The sequence below is a fragment of the Oncorhynchus mykiss genome, chromosome 30, assembly GCF_057628025.1.
Source record: "Oncorhynchus mykiss isolate SJ-2025 chromosome 30, ASM5762802v1, whole genome shotgun sequence".
Classification (NCBI taxonomy): Eukaryota; Metazoa; Chordata; class Actinopteri; order Salmoniformes; family Salmonidae; genus Oncorhynchus; species Oncorhynchus mykiss.
In genome coordinates this window covers 15651448-15666895 of record NC_143051.1, presented here as the reverse complement: position 1 = coordinate 15666895, position 15448 = coordinate 15651448, and the positions used below count along the sequence as shown (strand labels likewise).

Below are 15448 nucleotides of genomic sequence, written 5' to 3'. Positions count from 1 at the left end.
TATGGTTATTCATTGCACCTTTTGCTTTGTATCTTGGACATATTGATAAGACATTCGGTTAAGAAAATAAAGAATACGGCTCCTTTAAAAGCGGTCGGGAACGGGTTCAGCCGCAAAGATGCGTCTCCAGGACAACAAACAATTACAAAAAGAACCCGATATGCGTTTTTTCTATCCAGCAGCAAACCACCATTGGCTGTCGCTGATATCCTTGAACCGGACCTTTTCAGTGCTTTCAAAGGAGACCATGGGTAATTTTTATTTTAGGGATATATTTGTGAATGAATGTATCGGTGGGCAACGACTGATTTGATCAGTAACCATTCAACATTAGCCCAGAAGTTCAAAGGGGCTAGCTTGCATGCTGCTGGCTGCTAAACAACATAGCTAGCTAAAATCAAGGGGTTTTTATTTAACTCATTCAAACGAAAGGGTGGTGAAGATTCCAGCTCCAAGAAGTTGATACCTTGAATCACATGTTTTCAGAACGTTCATGATCAAACTTTTCTTTGCAGAATTTCAACTTGGGCTGAGACTGTTACATTGTAATTAAGGCATGAGAAACATCGCACAGAGTTATCTAAACAAAGAATAAGGATGAACGTCACAGAGGTGGAGGATCATATTTCCATGAAATATGAAATACAAAGAAGACTTGGAAAGGGGGTAAGTCATCTAGGCTTTCTCCGGTTTTTATAGTTCTGTGAAAAGTTATTTGTTGGGAAGAAGGTCGAACTTATGAATGACAGCTGTATTGCACGCTGCTGTCAAACAATAATAGTATCTACAAAAAGCAATTAGTAATTTACGTTTTGAAAATGTATTTTAAATGAATAATCAAATTACTTTCAGTTACACACATTGCTACATTTCACTTTTTCCTCCCCAGTCTTTCCATTAAGAAAAATTCTTACAATTCCCCAGAATTAAAGTTCCTTTGAATAATGATGTCATAAGCTAGAGGATTGTCTACTTTTTCAGAACAAGCTGTTTCTTTCAGCCAGATCAGTAGACTTTGATACTAGGGAAATAGAAAAATCAGTGACTTCAGAGTCCAAAGATTTTGTTTTGTTTATCCCCAGACATAGACATAGAATAATGGAATCTCTGCCTTCATCCCCTTTGACAAACCAAGAAGAGAGTTTCTCGCCATGTGTTATAAGCATCCGGGAGGCTAGATCTATCTCTGAACTGTATAGTGCCAGGTGGTAAACCTGGGACACTGTTGAGTCATGTAGATACATCATACAGATGCTAACTAATCTTCCCTTGAGGGGAGGCCAATGGTCATATTACACTTGTTAACAGTTAACTACAGTTTAATTTGACCCAAGAAAATAATGTGTTTTGGCACTATTCCCAGGTTACAATACCAAGAATACCATCATAAGTTCCAAGACAGTAATTTGTCAAAAACATGTAAGAAAGTCTTTCTTGACAACCCCTATTTCTCCAGTTTTCGTTCCATCTGATAATATTAAAGTAAGCCTTGCTTTGCTTGTTAAGCAGGATGTCATTGACGCCAGGTGGGACTGGCCACAGAGGGACCAGTGTCTAGTGAACCGGATCATGTGTTCTCTCAGCTCAGCACTGGGCTGTCTGTCGGGGGACCCATTGTCATAACCAGTCACCTCTCCTCGATGTGCTGCTGACTCTAAAAGTGCTTAGTAATGTCTCTAGAACGTTTTGTATTTCCTTACTCTCCACTCTACTACACTGTCTGTTTTCATATTGTGATTTTAGTTTCTCTTGGGGTTCAACTGCAGTCTTGTAGCAGTTTGTTTAACCTTTAATCCTTATAATGATTCACTAACAGTTTTATATTTCTTTATCTGTGTCCAGGCATATGGGATTGTATGGAAGGCTGTGGACAGGCAGACAGGAGAAGTTGTGGCTGTTAAGAAAATATTTGATGCCTTCAGGAATAGGACTGATGCCCAGGTTTGTGATACATGATGATATTGGTCATTGACATTGTCTGCCACTAACAAGGTGTAGCTACAGAGGTATAACCTTAATACTCTATATGTAGTGCAGGTTTCTGGAGCATACCAAAGAAAACTGTTCAACAACCTTGACTATATCTAATTATAATTTTATGAAATACTGTAACAGCCAGGGGTTCTCAAACAGCTTGTGTATTATTTTTGTTGTTGTTAATGATGAAATAGATTTTCAATTAAGATTGACTTGTCACAATGTTTTTTTTCTCAACAGCGGACATTCAGAGAAATAATGTTTCTTCAGGTAAGAATGAATACCTATATCAGTTAGTGTAATAGTGTTTCTTACGTCCCTCTCCTTTCCCCAACCTGGGCTCGAACCAGGGACCATCTGAACATATCAACAACGGCCTCCCACAAAGCATCGTTAACTATCACTCTGCAAAAGCCATGACCTTTGCAGAGCAAGGGAAACAACTACTTCAAGGTCTCAGAGCAAGTGATGTCACCGATTGAAAACGCTAATAATGCGCACCGCTAATTAGCTAGCCATTTCACACCGGTTATATTAACAACAAATGGAAAGTTGAAGTGGGTTTTGTTTGAAGGGAGCACAAGCTCCCAGCCTGCAGTCAGCTCCACAGCCAGAGTGGAATGGCCCTGTTGCTGTGGAAACTGGGGCCGTGCTTGCATACCGTAATGTAAACACCAGATGGCTCCTGCTCTTCAGGAAGAGTAAAAAAGTTGTGAATAACATAGGCAAGAACCAAAAATCTCACGTAAACATGGTCTGTCCACGAGAGATTATGGATAACAAAATGGACACTAAAATGTTTATGGCATGGTTTTTAAATGAATGTGTAAACTGATCATTCCCTATGCTAATGTGACAGTTCTGTTGACAGTTCTGTTGAGTTATTCTGGGGGGTAGGGGGTGCCATACGTAAACTAACATATGGAATTATTTTAAGATGGTGGATAATTTAGCTATTTGATTTAGAATTTTAGGACCCTTGTCGGTGTAAAACAAATATATACAAAAATTGGTTTGACAAAATATAGAATTTGTCCTTTACTGCTATAGCCCATAGAAGCACATTGAATAACACATTCATAAATGGCAAAACAAACAGTCAAAAGGAGATATAAGAAAGCTCAGGAAACATTTTTGTTCTTTGGACACATATTTAAGCCTTCTTTTTTATTTGCACAAAACTACCTCCATACTTCCATTTAAAAGATAGAACCGGTACAGGTGACCTTTTTCATTTATCTAGGCAAGTCAGTTAAGAAAATAATCTTATTTACAATGACGGCCTAACCCAGACGATGCCAATTGTGCACCGCCCTATGGGACTCCCAAACACTCCTGTTGTGATGCAGCCTGGAATCGAACCAGGGTCTGTAGTGACGCATCTAGCACTAGGATGCAGTGCCTTAGACCGCTGCGCCACTCAGTAGCCCAACGTTCAGACGAGTCCCGTGACACTTGTGGGGGTCGTACAGCAAAACTGAGAACTCCATCGACTTCATGGGAATCTCATCTTTCCATAGATTGGTTCATTATTAGTTAAGCCAAACCGTTCGGACACTACAGATGTTTTAGTGAGAAGATCAATTTTCGGAATGTCTCGTGGTCTGACAAACACCGCTGTAGCCTGGCCACTTTCCAAAAAGTACCCTAATTGTCATACTTGAGTAAAAGTAAAGATACCTTAATAGAAAATGACTCAAGTAAAAGTGAAAATCACCCAGTAAAATACTACTTGAGTAAAAGTCAAAAGGTTTTGGGGTTTTAAATATACTTAAGTATCAAAGTAAATGTAATTGTTAAAATGTACTTAAAGTGTAAAAAATAAAAGTATTAATATATTTTCTTACGGTTAGCCAGGGGCACACACCAACACTCAGACATAATTTACAAACAATGCATTTGTGTTTAGTGAGTCCCCCCAGATAAGAAGAAGTGGACCCAGGGATGTTTTCTTGATAAGTGTGTGAATTTGACCATTTTCCTTCCTGCTAAGCATTCAAAATTGAACAAGTACTTTTGGGTGTCAGGGAAAATGTATGGAGTAAAAAGTATATTATTTTCATTAGGAATGTAGTGATGTGAAAATTTACTTTACTTAAGTAGTACTTTAAAGTATTTCTACTTAAGTACTTTACACTACTGCCTTCCATCTCAGATGCAGAAGGCCAACATAGGTGGATGCAGTGGATTGAGACACAGCCCATGCAAAAAACTATAGTTCTAGCTTAAACAGATGGATGTTGATGGATTTTTCTTATGTTATTTCGATTGATGCATGGGTGCTACTATGCAGTATTGGGGAAAGTTTGCTGTGTGATTTTGGTGCTTAGTTAATCATTCAGATGGTGACCATATATTCTGTCCTCATGAAAGTGGATAGAAAACTGGTCACACAGGACAAGCAAACAGTGTGGTCCGCTTTTATCGGCCTCCAGTCTCCACCATCCACTCCAGCCAGGGAAAACAGAGGCCAGGGCCTTAAGCTGTGTGTGAATGTCCATAATAAGGCTGTTACTATCTCCCACAGAAACACTGGCACCCCAGTCTCTGGATGGTTTACATCACATAGCATTTCAACATTGACCCATTCCAACACCACCTAGACTGTTATGCCACCATCCCTAAGAAGATTCTCCCTTTTGTAGTCAAACCAAATCACATTTTATTTGTCACATGCACCAAATACAACAGGTGTAGACTTTACCATCAAATGCTTACTACAAGCCCTTAACCAACAATGAATGCAGTTTTAAGAAAATGGAGTTAAGAAAATATTTACTAAATAAACTAAAGTAAAAAAAAAAAAAACATTTAAAAAAAGTAACAATAAAATAACAATAATGTGGCTATATACATGGGGCACTGGTACCGAGTCAATGAGCGGTAATACAGATTAATCAAGGTCATTTGTACATGTAGGTAGGAGTAAGGTTACAGCAGTGTAAAACAAAGGGGGGTGTGGGTCTATGTAAATAGTCCGAGTGGCCATTTGATTAATTGTTCAGCAGTCTTATGGCTTAGGGGTAGAAGCTGTTAAGGAGCCTTTTGGACCAAGACGTGGCACTCCGGTACCGCTTGCCGTGCGGTAGCAGAGAGAACAGCCTATTACTTTGGTGACTGGAGTCTTAGAAACAATGTTTAGGCCTTCCTCTGACACCACCATACACAATACCAGTCAAAAGTTTGGACACATACTCATTGAAGGGTTTTTCTTAATTTTTTCTATTTTCTACATTGTAGAATAATAGTAAAGACATCAAAACTATGAAATAACACATATGGAATCATGTAGTAACCAAAAAAGTCTTATATTTTCAAATATATTTTAGATTTACATTCTTCAAAGTAGCTACCTTTTTGCCGGTTGGAACCAAAAATTTCAATTTTGGACTCATCACCAAAGGACAGATTTCCACCAGTCTAATGCCCATCTCTCATGTTTATTGGCCCAAGCAGGTCTCTTCTTATTATTGGTGTCCTTTAGTAAAGGTTTCTTTGCAACAATTCGACCATGAAGGCCTGATTCACACAGTCTCCTCTGAACAGTTGATGTTGAGATGCGTCTGTTACTTGAACTCTGTGAAGCATTTATTTGGGTTGGAATCTGAGGTGCAGGTAACTCTAATGAACTTATCCTCTGCAGCAGAGGTAACTCTGGGTCTTCCTTTCCTGTGTCGGTCCTCATGAGAGCCAGTTTCATCATAGGGATTGATGGTTTTTGCGACTGCACTTGAAGAAACGTTCAAAATTCTTGAAATTTTGCAGATTGACTGACCTTCATGTCTTAAAGTAATGATGGACTGTCGTTTCTCTTTGCTTATTTGAGCTGTTCTTGCCATAATATGGACTTGATCTTTCACCAAATAGGGCTATCTTCTGTATGCCACCCCTATCTTGTCACAACACAACTGATTGTCTCAAACGCATTAAGAAGGAAAGAAATTCCACAAATTAATGTTCAACAAGGCGCACCTGAGTTTGGGTTTGTTTAAAAAAAAGGGTTTGTTTAAGGGTTTGTTTAAAAAAGGGTTTGTTTAAGGGTTTGTTTAAAAAAGGGTTTGTTTAAAAAAAAGTGTAACACTTTTTCGGTTACTACATGATTCCGTTTGTGGTATTTCATAGTTTAGATGTCTTCTCTATTATTCTACAATGTAGAAAATAGTACAAATAAAGAAAATTCCCGCAAATGAGTAGGTGTGTACAAACTTTTGACTGGTACTGTAGGTCCTGGAAGGCAGGAAGCTTGGCCCCAGTGATGTACTGGGCTGTACGCAGTACCCTCTGAAGCACCTTAAGGTCGGATGCCAAGCAGTTGCCATACCAGGCGGTGATGCAATCGGTCAGGATGCTCTCGATGGTGCAGCTGTAGAACTTTTTGAGGATCTGGGGACTCATGCCAACTCTTTTGTCTCCTGAGGGGGAAAAGTTGTTGTTGTGCCCTCTTCACAACTTTCTTGGTGTGTTTGGACCATGATAGTTTGTTAGTGATGTGGACACCAAGGAACTTGAAACTCTCTACCTGCACCACTACAGCAAAATGTGAATGGGGGCATGTTCGGTCATAATATTGTTTTAATTAATTTACGGTGGTCTTTGAGGACTGTGTGTGCGTGCTTATGTCTTTTTCAAACAGTTATGTATTTCTCCCTGCAGGAATTTGGAGATCATGCCAACATCATCAAACTGCTGAACGTCATCAGAGCTCAAAATGACAACGATATTTACCTGGTCTTTGAATACATGGGTGAGGACTCTTATGTGGATTGTCTATTGACATCCATTTTGAATCTTCTGTCGGTTGACTTCAGGATTGTGGTGATTTGTGAAATGGTTGCACGCTATATAATATTACATGCCTATTAATAATAACAGATATACATGCAAGATGCTTGCATCGATGACTCTTGATGGTCAAAATCACCCTGATACCCAATAAAATACATTTTCAGGGCTTTCCCACTGTATTTATTATTTTCCACCTACCTTGTAATACATTTGATGAGGTCGGCCATTATGAAATAACAACACAGAAGGAATGTAGGCAGTCAGGCAGGCAAGCTGCAAGGTTATGCAGCAGTTTAAACCTGGCACCAGAGGGAGGTGTGAGAGGGGAGGGCTCTTCTCCTCTTGGCTGCCTGCGATGCCTGCTGAGTCCACACATTGGACTGCTCTCTGATCTCTGCAGGCTAATCTCTGAGTGTGGGCCAACATCACGGCACATGTTTTCCCTGGCACACCCCACCATGGAAAATGCCTCCTTTGTCCAACCCTGGCTAATTTTGGGGCACTGCAGAAGTGTGCAGATTGTTTATGGGAAACGTGACGTGTCTGGTTTGTTATTCATTGAGTGCTTTATTGAAAGGTGACATTATTCTGAGTGTGGTATGGATGAATGTTCAATGCTGGATGATTCCTGTTGGTTATTAGTATTTTTACCAGCTGTGTGTTGCAGACACCGACCTGCATGCGGTGATAAAGAAAGGCAACCTGCTGAAAGACATCCATAAACGCTATGTCATGCATCAACTCCTCAAGGCCACCAAATACCTGCACTCAGGCAATGTCATCCACAGAGACCAGAAGGTACAGTAGAATGTTTCAATTGCCAGTGTACTAAGAAGTGTGCATATTGAGAATATGACATTATTGCATTTGCAGATGTGCTGGTGCCACCAGTATGGGTGACGCTATCCAATTCTTCTTTTTCTGGAGGAAAAACAATTTGGATGACATTATTGAATTTGCATTCCTCTTCCCACAGCCGTCCAATATTCTGCTTGACACGGATTGCTTTGTGAAGCTGTGCGACTTCGGTTTAGCAAGATCTCTCTACCAGATCCAGGAGGATGCTGGGAACCCGGCGCTGACAGAGTACGTGGCGACGCGGTGGTACAGACCTCCTGAGATCCTGCTGGGCTCCTCAAGGTACACATGCACTGGGACCTGCTGTAGTTTCTCAATAAACTGAGCCACTTCTTCAGGCTTGAATACATGTCTTGATTTAGTGTTAACTTGGGTTTCTTATCAAATAATGCACCCAATGGGAAGGTAAGTATTCTTGCAGAAACCTGTCAGTGCCTGTGAAATCACTAAAATACTTTGATTTCTCCTATAGGTACACAAAGGGTGTAGACATGTGGAGTATAGGTTGTATCCTAGGAGAGATGCTGCTTGGGAAGCCCCTTTTCCCTGGAACCTCCACCATCAACCAGATAGAAAAAATCATGAGTGCCATTCCATACCCTAGCCCAGAGGGTGAGTATTCATTCCTGGCTGCACAGTTCACAGAAAACTGCTAGTGTGCTATTTGCTTGTTGAGCACTAGTGGTGGAATCAAGCTTTTATGCCTCTAACTGACCAAGTTAACTGACCAACTGATCATTACTTAAGTAATGATATGTGATTTTGTTTTCAGACGTACTTTCGATCAGATCTGAGTATGGTGCCTCTGTGATTCAGAGGATGCTACTGAGGTAAGTCATAGCGGAAGTCCTACAGAAGTAAATATGTCTATATAAAGGTGTCTAGACATTTTGAGAGCTTGAGACTATAAGGTTCTATCTGCAGTTTTGTCAAAATATAGTTATTGATATTGCCTTGTTATATTCAAAGTTATCTACCTATATAGTACTCTAAATACCCCCAATTGATGCTGTTAAGTTCAAAAGAATGCAAAATAAAATTAGCAAACACCATTCAAACCAATGAGGGTTCGGAACGTTAAAGCCAATTATCTCATAATCATCTTTTTGCAGATAGAACCATATAGTTGCAAGCTCTTGATTTATTCACAGTGCTGCTGTCTGTATTTGTCTGCCTGCGTGGCCAGGCCCCAGGTGCCTCTAGAGGACCTTCTGCAGCCGTCGGTGCCCCCTGATGCCCTAGACCTGGTGTGTCGCCTGCTGGTGTTCAACCCAGATAAGAGGCTGACCGCTGAGCAGGCCCTGCAGCACCTCTACGTCTCCAGGTAACGTAGAAATCAAAACCAATGTATTTATACAGCACATCTCATACATTAAAATGCAGTGCAATGTGCTTCATACAAGTTTTTATAGGCTGGTTATCAATCGTGTCCAGTCAAATGTATTGTATAACGCCCTTTTAAATCAGCAGTTTGGAGTAACCCAGGCTAGACCCCAAAGGGCTAGGAAGCTGACTTAAGTCACAAATTGCATTATATACCCAAAGGCCAATATGTCACAATGCTAGAATCCTTTAATGATGCTAATACCGTTCATTTCTGTTATTTGTTGCATCCCAAATGGCACCTTGTTCCCTACATAGTGCACTTCCTTTGACCTGGGCCCTGGTTAAAACTATTGCACTATGTTGGTTCGTTTTTTGCTTTTACAATGTTTCTGAATAGTGCTAGTCTTGGATTTAACAGTGTTGTTATTTTCTATTTGTGTTGTGTTATGTCATAATCTTTGTGTTTTTCCCTTAATTTCACTGGAGATTCCACAACCCAGACAAGGAGCCAGGTCTGGACCATGCCGTGATCCTGCCTGTGGATGATGATGTCCAGTTGTCGGTGGTTCAGTACCGCAACAAACTGTACAAGGTAATACTGAGGGGAGGCAGGATGATGAACACCTGTCTCGTGTTCTGTGTTTGGTTGGCTTAGGGTAGATCATTACTGACAATTGTTGAACAGTTACTAATAGAGTTTGAAACAAGTTCCTTTCAAGGCATTATGACAATAGACATTTTTATTAACGACTGAAAAAAGGCACAGTATCTATAATCAGTCTTCTCTATCCATCTTTTATCTCTGTCCCGTGGAAAAGATGATTCTAGAGAAGAGGACCACAAGGAGAATGCTACTTAATATCCAGCCCAGGCCGAAGAAGAAAGAGGAGCCGGTTTCTGGGTCTGGGTGTGACAGTGGAGACCATGGGAAGGAAAGGCCCAATGGGAAGAACAAAGGCGGGCCGGAGCCAGTCCCACTGGCTGGTGATGGTGGAGGGGACCTTTGGGTTAAATCCCTTCATGATAAGACTGAACACCAGGCTGCTCGTCCAGTTATCACCATACCCACCCCGGTACCTGTGTCTACCCTGCCAGCCCTGGAGAATACCAGCCCTGCAGCTAGCCCCGTCATGGGAAAGACTACATATAATCCCATCACACATGTTGCCAGTGAGTACACGAACACACGCATATGGTCCCCAACATTCACATTCACATTCACACACACCTTCACACTTCATACACACAGGCGCATTCTTTCTCATGGTATTTGTCTTCTATTTCTCTCATGCAGATGGTTTTGTTAGAAGTCTGGCTGGACCACCTCACTATTTTCGCTCTGGTACTGCCAGCAGGAAATTGGAGCAACAGATGAGTGTTGAAAATGTAACTGTACTGCCAGCAGAGGGCGCTAACGGCAACACTGTTGTAAGTACCACTGTCATAAGAAAAACTGAGTTGTAATAGGAAAAACTCAGGTCCCAGGAAAGAGTTTAGTTACAACAGATGTAACAGATCATGTTAAATACAATACAACCTGCAACAAGGGAACAATAATAACAATTCAAAAAGATTGTTGGATTTGCAGAATAAATCACCTATTTTATATCCTCTTGAGAGGATCCTCATGTATGACGTAATACAATACCTACAGGTAACTGCCAAAATAATGGAAACATTTGAGTAAATGAGGGCTACAAAGTATATTGAAAGCAGGTGCTTCCTGAGTTAATTAAGCAATTCTTTATTTTATTTAACTAGGCAATTCAGTTAAGAACAAGTTCTTGTTTACATTGACGGCCTACTAGGGAACAGTGGGTTAACTGCCTTGTTCAGGGGCAGAATGGCAGATTTTTACCTTGTCCGCTCTGGGATTCGATCCAGCAACCTTTCAGTTACTGGCCCAACTCACTAGGCTACCTACCACTAGGCTACCTGCCGCCCCAAAATTAGCATTGGAATTAACATCCCATCATGCTTAGGGACATGTAAAAAAAAAAATGCTGGGCCGGCCATTCATTTGGCTATCAAGACTATGTCCCTATAGGATGACAATGTCCCCATCCACAGGGCACGGGGGTGGCAGATATAGCCTCAAGGTTAGAGCGTTGGGCCAGTAACCGAAAAATCTGCTGTTTTAAATCCCGGAGCCGACAAGGTGAAAACCTGCTGCTGTGCCCGTGAGCAAGGCATTTACCCCCAATTGCTCAAGAGCCGCTTGACAATTGTGACCCTGGTCGTGATCCCACTCCCTGCGGGTGTCTCAGGGGGTGTTGGGATATGCAAAAAACACATTTGCATTACAGACTTGTTACAGGAAAAATATAAGCATCCCCCCCAAAAAAATATTATGAGTGGTCACTGAATGGTTTGATGAGCATGAAAACGATGTGAACCATATGCCATGGCCATCTCAGTCACCAGATCTAAACCCAATTGAACACCTATGGAAAATTCTGGAGTGGCGCCTGAGATAGCGTTTTCCACCACCATCAACAAAACACAAAATGATGACATTTCTTGTGGAAGAATGGTGTCACATCCCTCCAATAGAGTTCCAGACACTTGTAGAATCTATGCCAAGGTGCATTGAAGCTGTTCTTGTCCGTGGTGGCCCAACACCCTATGAAGACACTATGTTGGTGTTTCCTTTATTTTGGAAGTTACCTGTATGTGTGTACGTGACGTGTTTGTGCAAATCATCAGTTTCTCCTCGGTCCTCGTACTAGGACCTTCAGTGATTAGTTGCAGCGTTACTTGTTCATAGCAAAATACAAGAGAATAAACTACACACAATTCCGTACATTCAGACTGACGCAACCTTCAGCTAGCACCTTGAATGTCTCAAATATAGACTACTGGATAGACAAGCATGTTAGTCGTGTGTATTACAGACAGAGACTGTAGATTTATGAGCCATTGTGTCGATCACTACGCAGCACAACACGTTCTTTTGAGTGTCCACTGCAAAATATACATGCATGGAGATGTTTTTCTGTAATCATTTCTCTCTCTTTTTTTGCTCTATCGCACTCTCTTTTCCTATCTGTTAGTCTATGGAGCAGATTCTGCAGCGCGGTCGCTCAGCACCTGTCAGCCACAACCGTTCCTTCTCCCTGACCCTCTCGCATCCCCAGAACAACCCGCTGGTCCGCAGAGACGAGCCCTCTGTGTCCTCGGGGATATGTGTCACCTCTGCACGCCTGGTGAGTGGACATTGCCCTGCTATTTTTTTTTTTGTTTTTTTTTTTGAATTTTACCCCCTTTTTCTCCCCAATTTCGGGGTATCCAATTGTGTAGTAGCTACTATCTTGTCTCATCGCTACAACTCCCGTATGGGCTCGGGAGAGACGAAGGTTGAAAGTCATGCGTCCTCCGATACACAACCAACCAAGCCGCTGCTTCTTCTTTAACACAGCGCACATCCAACCCGGAAGCCAGCCGCACCAATGCGCCGGAGGAAACACCGTGCACCTGGCCACCTTGGCTAGCGTACACTGCGCCCAGCCCGACCAAGCCCTCCCTAACCCGGGCGACGCTAGGCCAATTGTGCATCGCCCCACGGACCTCCCGGTCGCGGCCGGTTACGACAGAGCCTGGGCGCGAACCCAGGACTCTGATGGCACAGCTGCAGTACAGCGCCCTTAACCACTGCGCCACCCGGGAGGCCCATTGCCCTGCTATTTTAACAAACTCATACTCTATGATCTCATATACTGTTGCTGCTGCCACTAGTGAGAAGACTTTATGTCAATGCCATGAATCATCTTCTGTAATGTGTACTTTTCCAATGTTTCATTATCACCCTGTTGAGAGCAGGGAACTCAGCTGCTGGCTGTGATATGTTTTTACATTGTAGCCTAAATTTTGTTGTAAATGACTTGTCCCATATTCCCCTTCATAAAATGTTGGTCTCCCCCTCTAACCCATATTTTCTCTCCATTTGGTTATTTTTGGGGGTTAAACAAAGAACCAGCGGTCCCAGTCTCAGACACGAGAGGCACGGCCCCCTCCCAGGTTCAGTAAGAAGGTTTTCCAGAGTAAAGCCAATGTGGTGGCTGCCGGGGATCCCCGTGCCAAACTGGGCAGCTATTCTCAGGCCTATGGCACCATCAACAAGACAGAGCTGGATAACCTTATGAAGTGTCAACATCAACAGTAACCACCACACTATGCTGGATGTATGGGACACTGTCTGACATCAGACGGGCAATAGACGAGGGGACAGGGAACATGGAGCTATAGGCTAGTGGAATGTTTGGGGAGGAAAGTATTATTGCGAGACGAAAGTTAGGAGTTCAGCAGTACAGATTGGAAGTAACCATGGAGACATGGAAATCCATAGAGTAAAGGTGACAATGATTAAATGCCATTAACTTAGCCCCACTTCCTTTGTGAAATAATGACTCGCTGGGAAATGGGAACTATAGATCCTTAGCTTAATGTAACTAAATTTGCAAGGGTTTTTACAGTGAAATGCTTTATACTAGAGGACAGCAGATATACCAGTGTAAATATATACAGTACCAGTCAAAAGTTTGGACACACCTACTCATTCAAGGGTTTTTCTTTATTTTTACTATTTTCTACATTGTAGAATAATAGTGAAGACATCCCAACTATGGCATAACACATATGGAATCATGTATTAAGCAAAAAAGTGTTAAACAAATCAAAATATATTTTATATTTGAGATTCTTCAAAGTAGCCACCTTGATGACAGCTTTGCACACTCTTGGCATTCTCTCAACCAAGTTCACCTAGAATGCTTTGCTTTTTCAACCGTCTTGAAGGAGTTCCCACATATGCTGAGCACTTGTTGGCTGCTTTTCCTTCACTCTGCGGTCCAACTCATCCCAAACCATCTCAATTGGGTTGAGGTTGGGTGATTGTGGAGGACAGGTCATCTGATGCAGCACTCCGTCACTCTCTTGGTCAAATAGCCCTTACACAGCCTGGAGGTGTGTTGGGCCATTGTCCTGTTGAAAAACTAATTATAGTCCCACTAAGTGCAAAACAGATGGCATGGCGTATCTCTGCAGAATGCTGTGGTAGCCATGCTGTTTAAGTGTGCCTTGAATTCTAAATAAATCAAAGACCGTGTCACCAGCAAAGCACCCCCACATCATCACACCTCCTCCTCCATGCTTCATGGTGGGAACCACACATGCAGAGATCATCCGTTCACCTACTCTGCATCTCACAAAGACATGGCAGTTGGAACCAAAAATCTGAAATTTGGACTAATCAGACCAAATTTGGACTAATCAGACCGGTCTAATGTCCATTGCTCATGTTTCTTGGCCCAAGCAAGTCTCTTCTTATTATTGGTGTCCTTTAGTAGTCGTTTCTTTACAGCAATTCACAGTCTCTTCTGAACAGTTGAAATTGAAATGTGTCTGTTCAAATCTGTGAAGCATTTATTTGGGCTGCAATCTGAGGTGCAGTTAACTCTAATGAACTTATCTTCTGCAGCAGAGGTAACTGTGGGTCTTCCTTTCCTGTGGCAGTCCTCATGAGAGCCAGTTTCATCATAGCACTTGATGGTTTTTGCGACTGCACTTGAAGTTCTTGAAATTCTTTCAAAGTTCTTGAAATGTTCCACATTGACTGACCTTCATGTCTTAAAGTAATGGACTGTCGTTTCTCTTTGCTTATTTGAGCTGTTCTTGCCATAATATGGACTTGGTCTTTAAATATATATATATATATATATATATATATATATATATATTAACCTTTATTTAACTAGGCAAGTGTGTTAAGAACAAATTCTTATCTACAATGACGGCCTACACCGGCCAACACCGGACGACGCTGAACCAATTGTGCACCATCCTATGGGACTCCCAATCATGGCCGGTTGTGATACAGCTAAATGGGGCTGTCTTCTGTAGACCACCCCTGCCTTGTCACAACACAACTGATTGGCTCAAACGCATTAAAAAGGAAAGAAATTCCACAAATGAACTTTTTAACAAGGTACACCTGTTAATTGAAATGCATTCCAGGTGACTACCTCCTGAAGCTGGTTGAGAGAATGCCAACAGTGTACAAAGCTGTCATCAAGGCAAAGGGTGGCTACTTTGAAGAATTTCACATCTAAAATATATTTTGATTTGTTTAACACGTTTTTGGTTACTACATGATTCCATATGTGTTATTTCATAGTTTTGATGTCTTCACTATTATTGTACAATGTAGAAAATACAATTAAAAAAAAAACCTTGAATGAATAGGTGTGTCCAAACTTTTTTTGTACTGTATATTGTGTCAAGACTGTCTTGCAATAAATATGTAGAACATATGTAAAACAGAAAATGTATGTTGTGTATAAATGCTATTTTAACTACAATTTCCTTGAAAGCAAATTCAAGATACTTTATAGCAAAATGGTGCATTCAATATGCACAGCAAAATAAATGTTGACAGTGGATGTATGTAAAGCAAACCTGTGGTTTCATAATAAAAATATGATTTATTTATTTTTAAGCTTAGTGG

The 15448-nt window shown here is 41.4% G+C and overlaps 1 protein-coding gene across 1 annotated transcript; it reads left to right on the top strand.

The window, feature by feature from the left end:
- Positions 1–145: 145 nt before the first annotated feature.
- Positions 146–15439, top strand: LOC110487995 (mitogen-activated protein kinase 15). The gene is made up of 15 exons (XM_036971438.2): positions 146–251; positions 516–666; positions 1843–1941; positions 2218–2247; positions 6631–6721; positions 7430–7560; positions 7739–7902; positions 8093–8232; positions 8393–8450; positions 8807–8944; positions 9433–9538; positions 9765–10116; positions 10241–10374; positions 12000–12152; positions 12917–15439. Exons 2-15 carry the CDS (start codon positions 598–600, stop codon positions 13106–13108), a joined length of 1857 nt encoding a protein of 618 aa, XP_036827333.2. The 5' UTR covers positions 146–251; positions 516–597; the 3' UTR covers positions 13109–15439.
- The last annotated feature ends 9 nt before the right edge of the window (positions 15440–15448 follow it).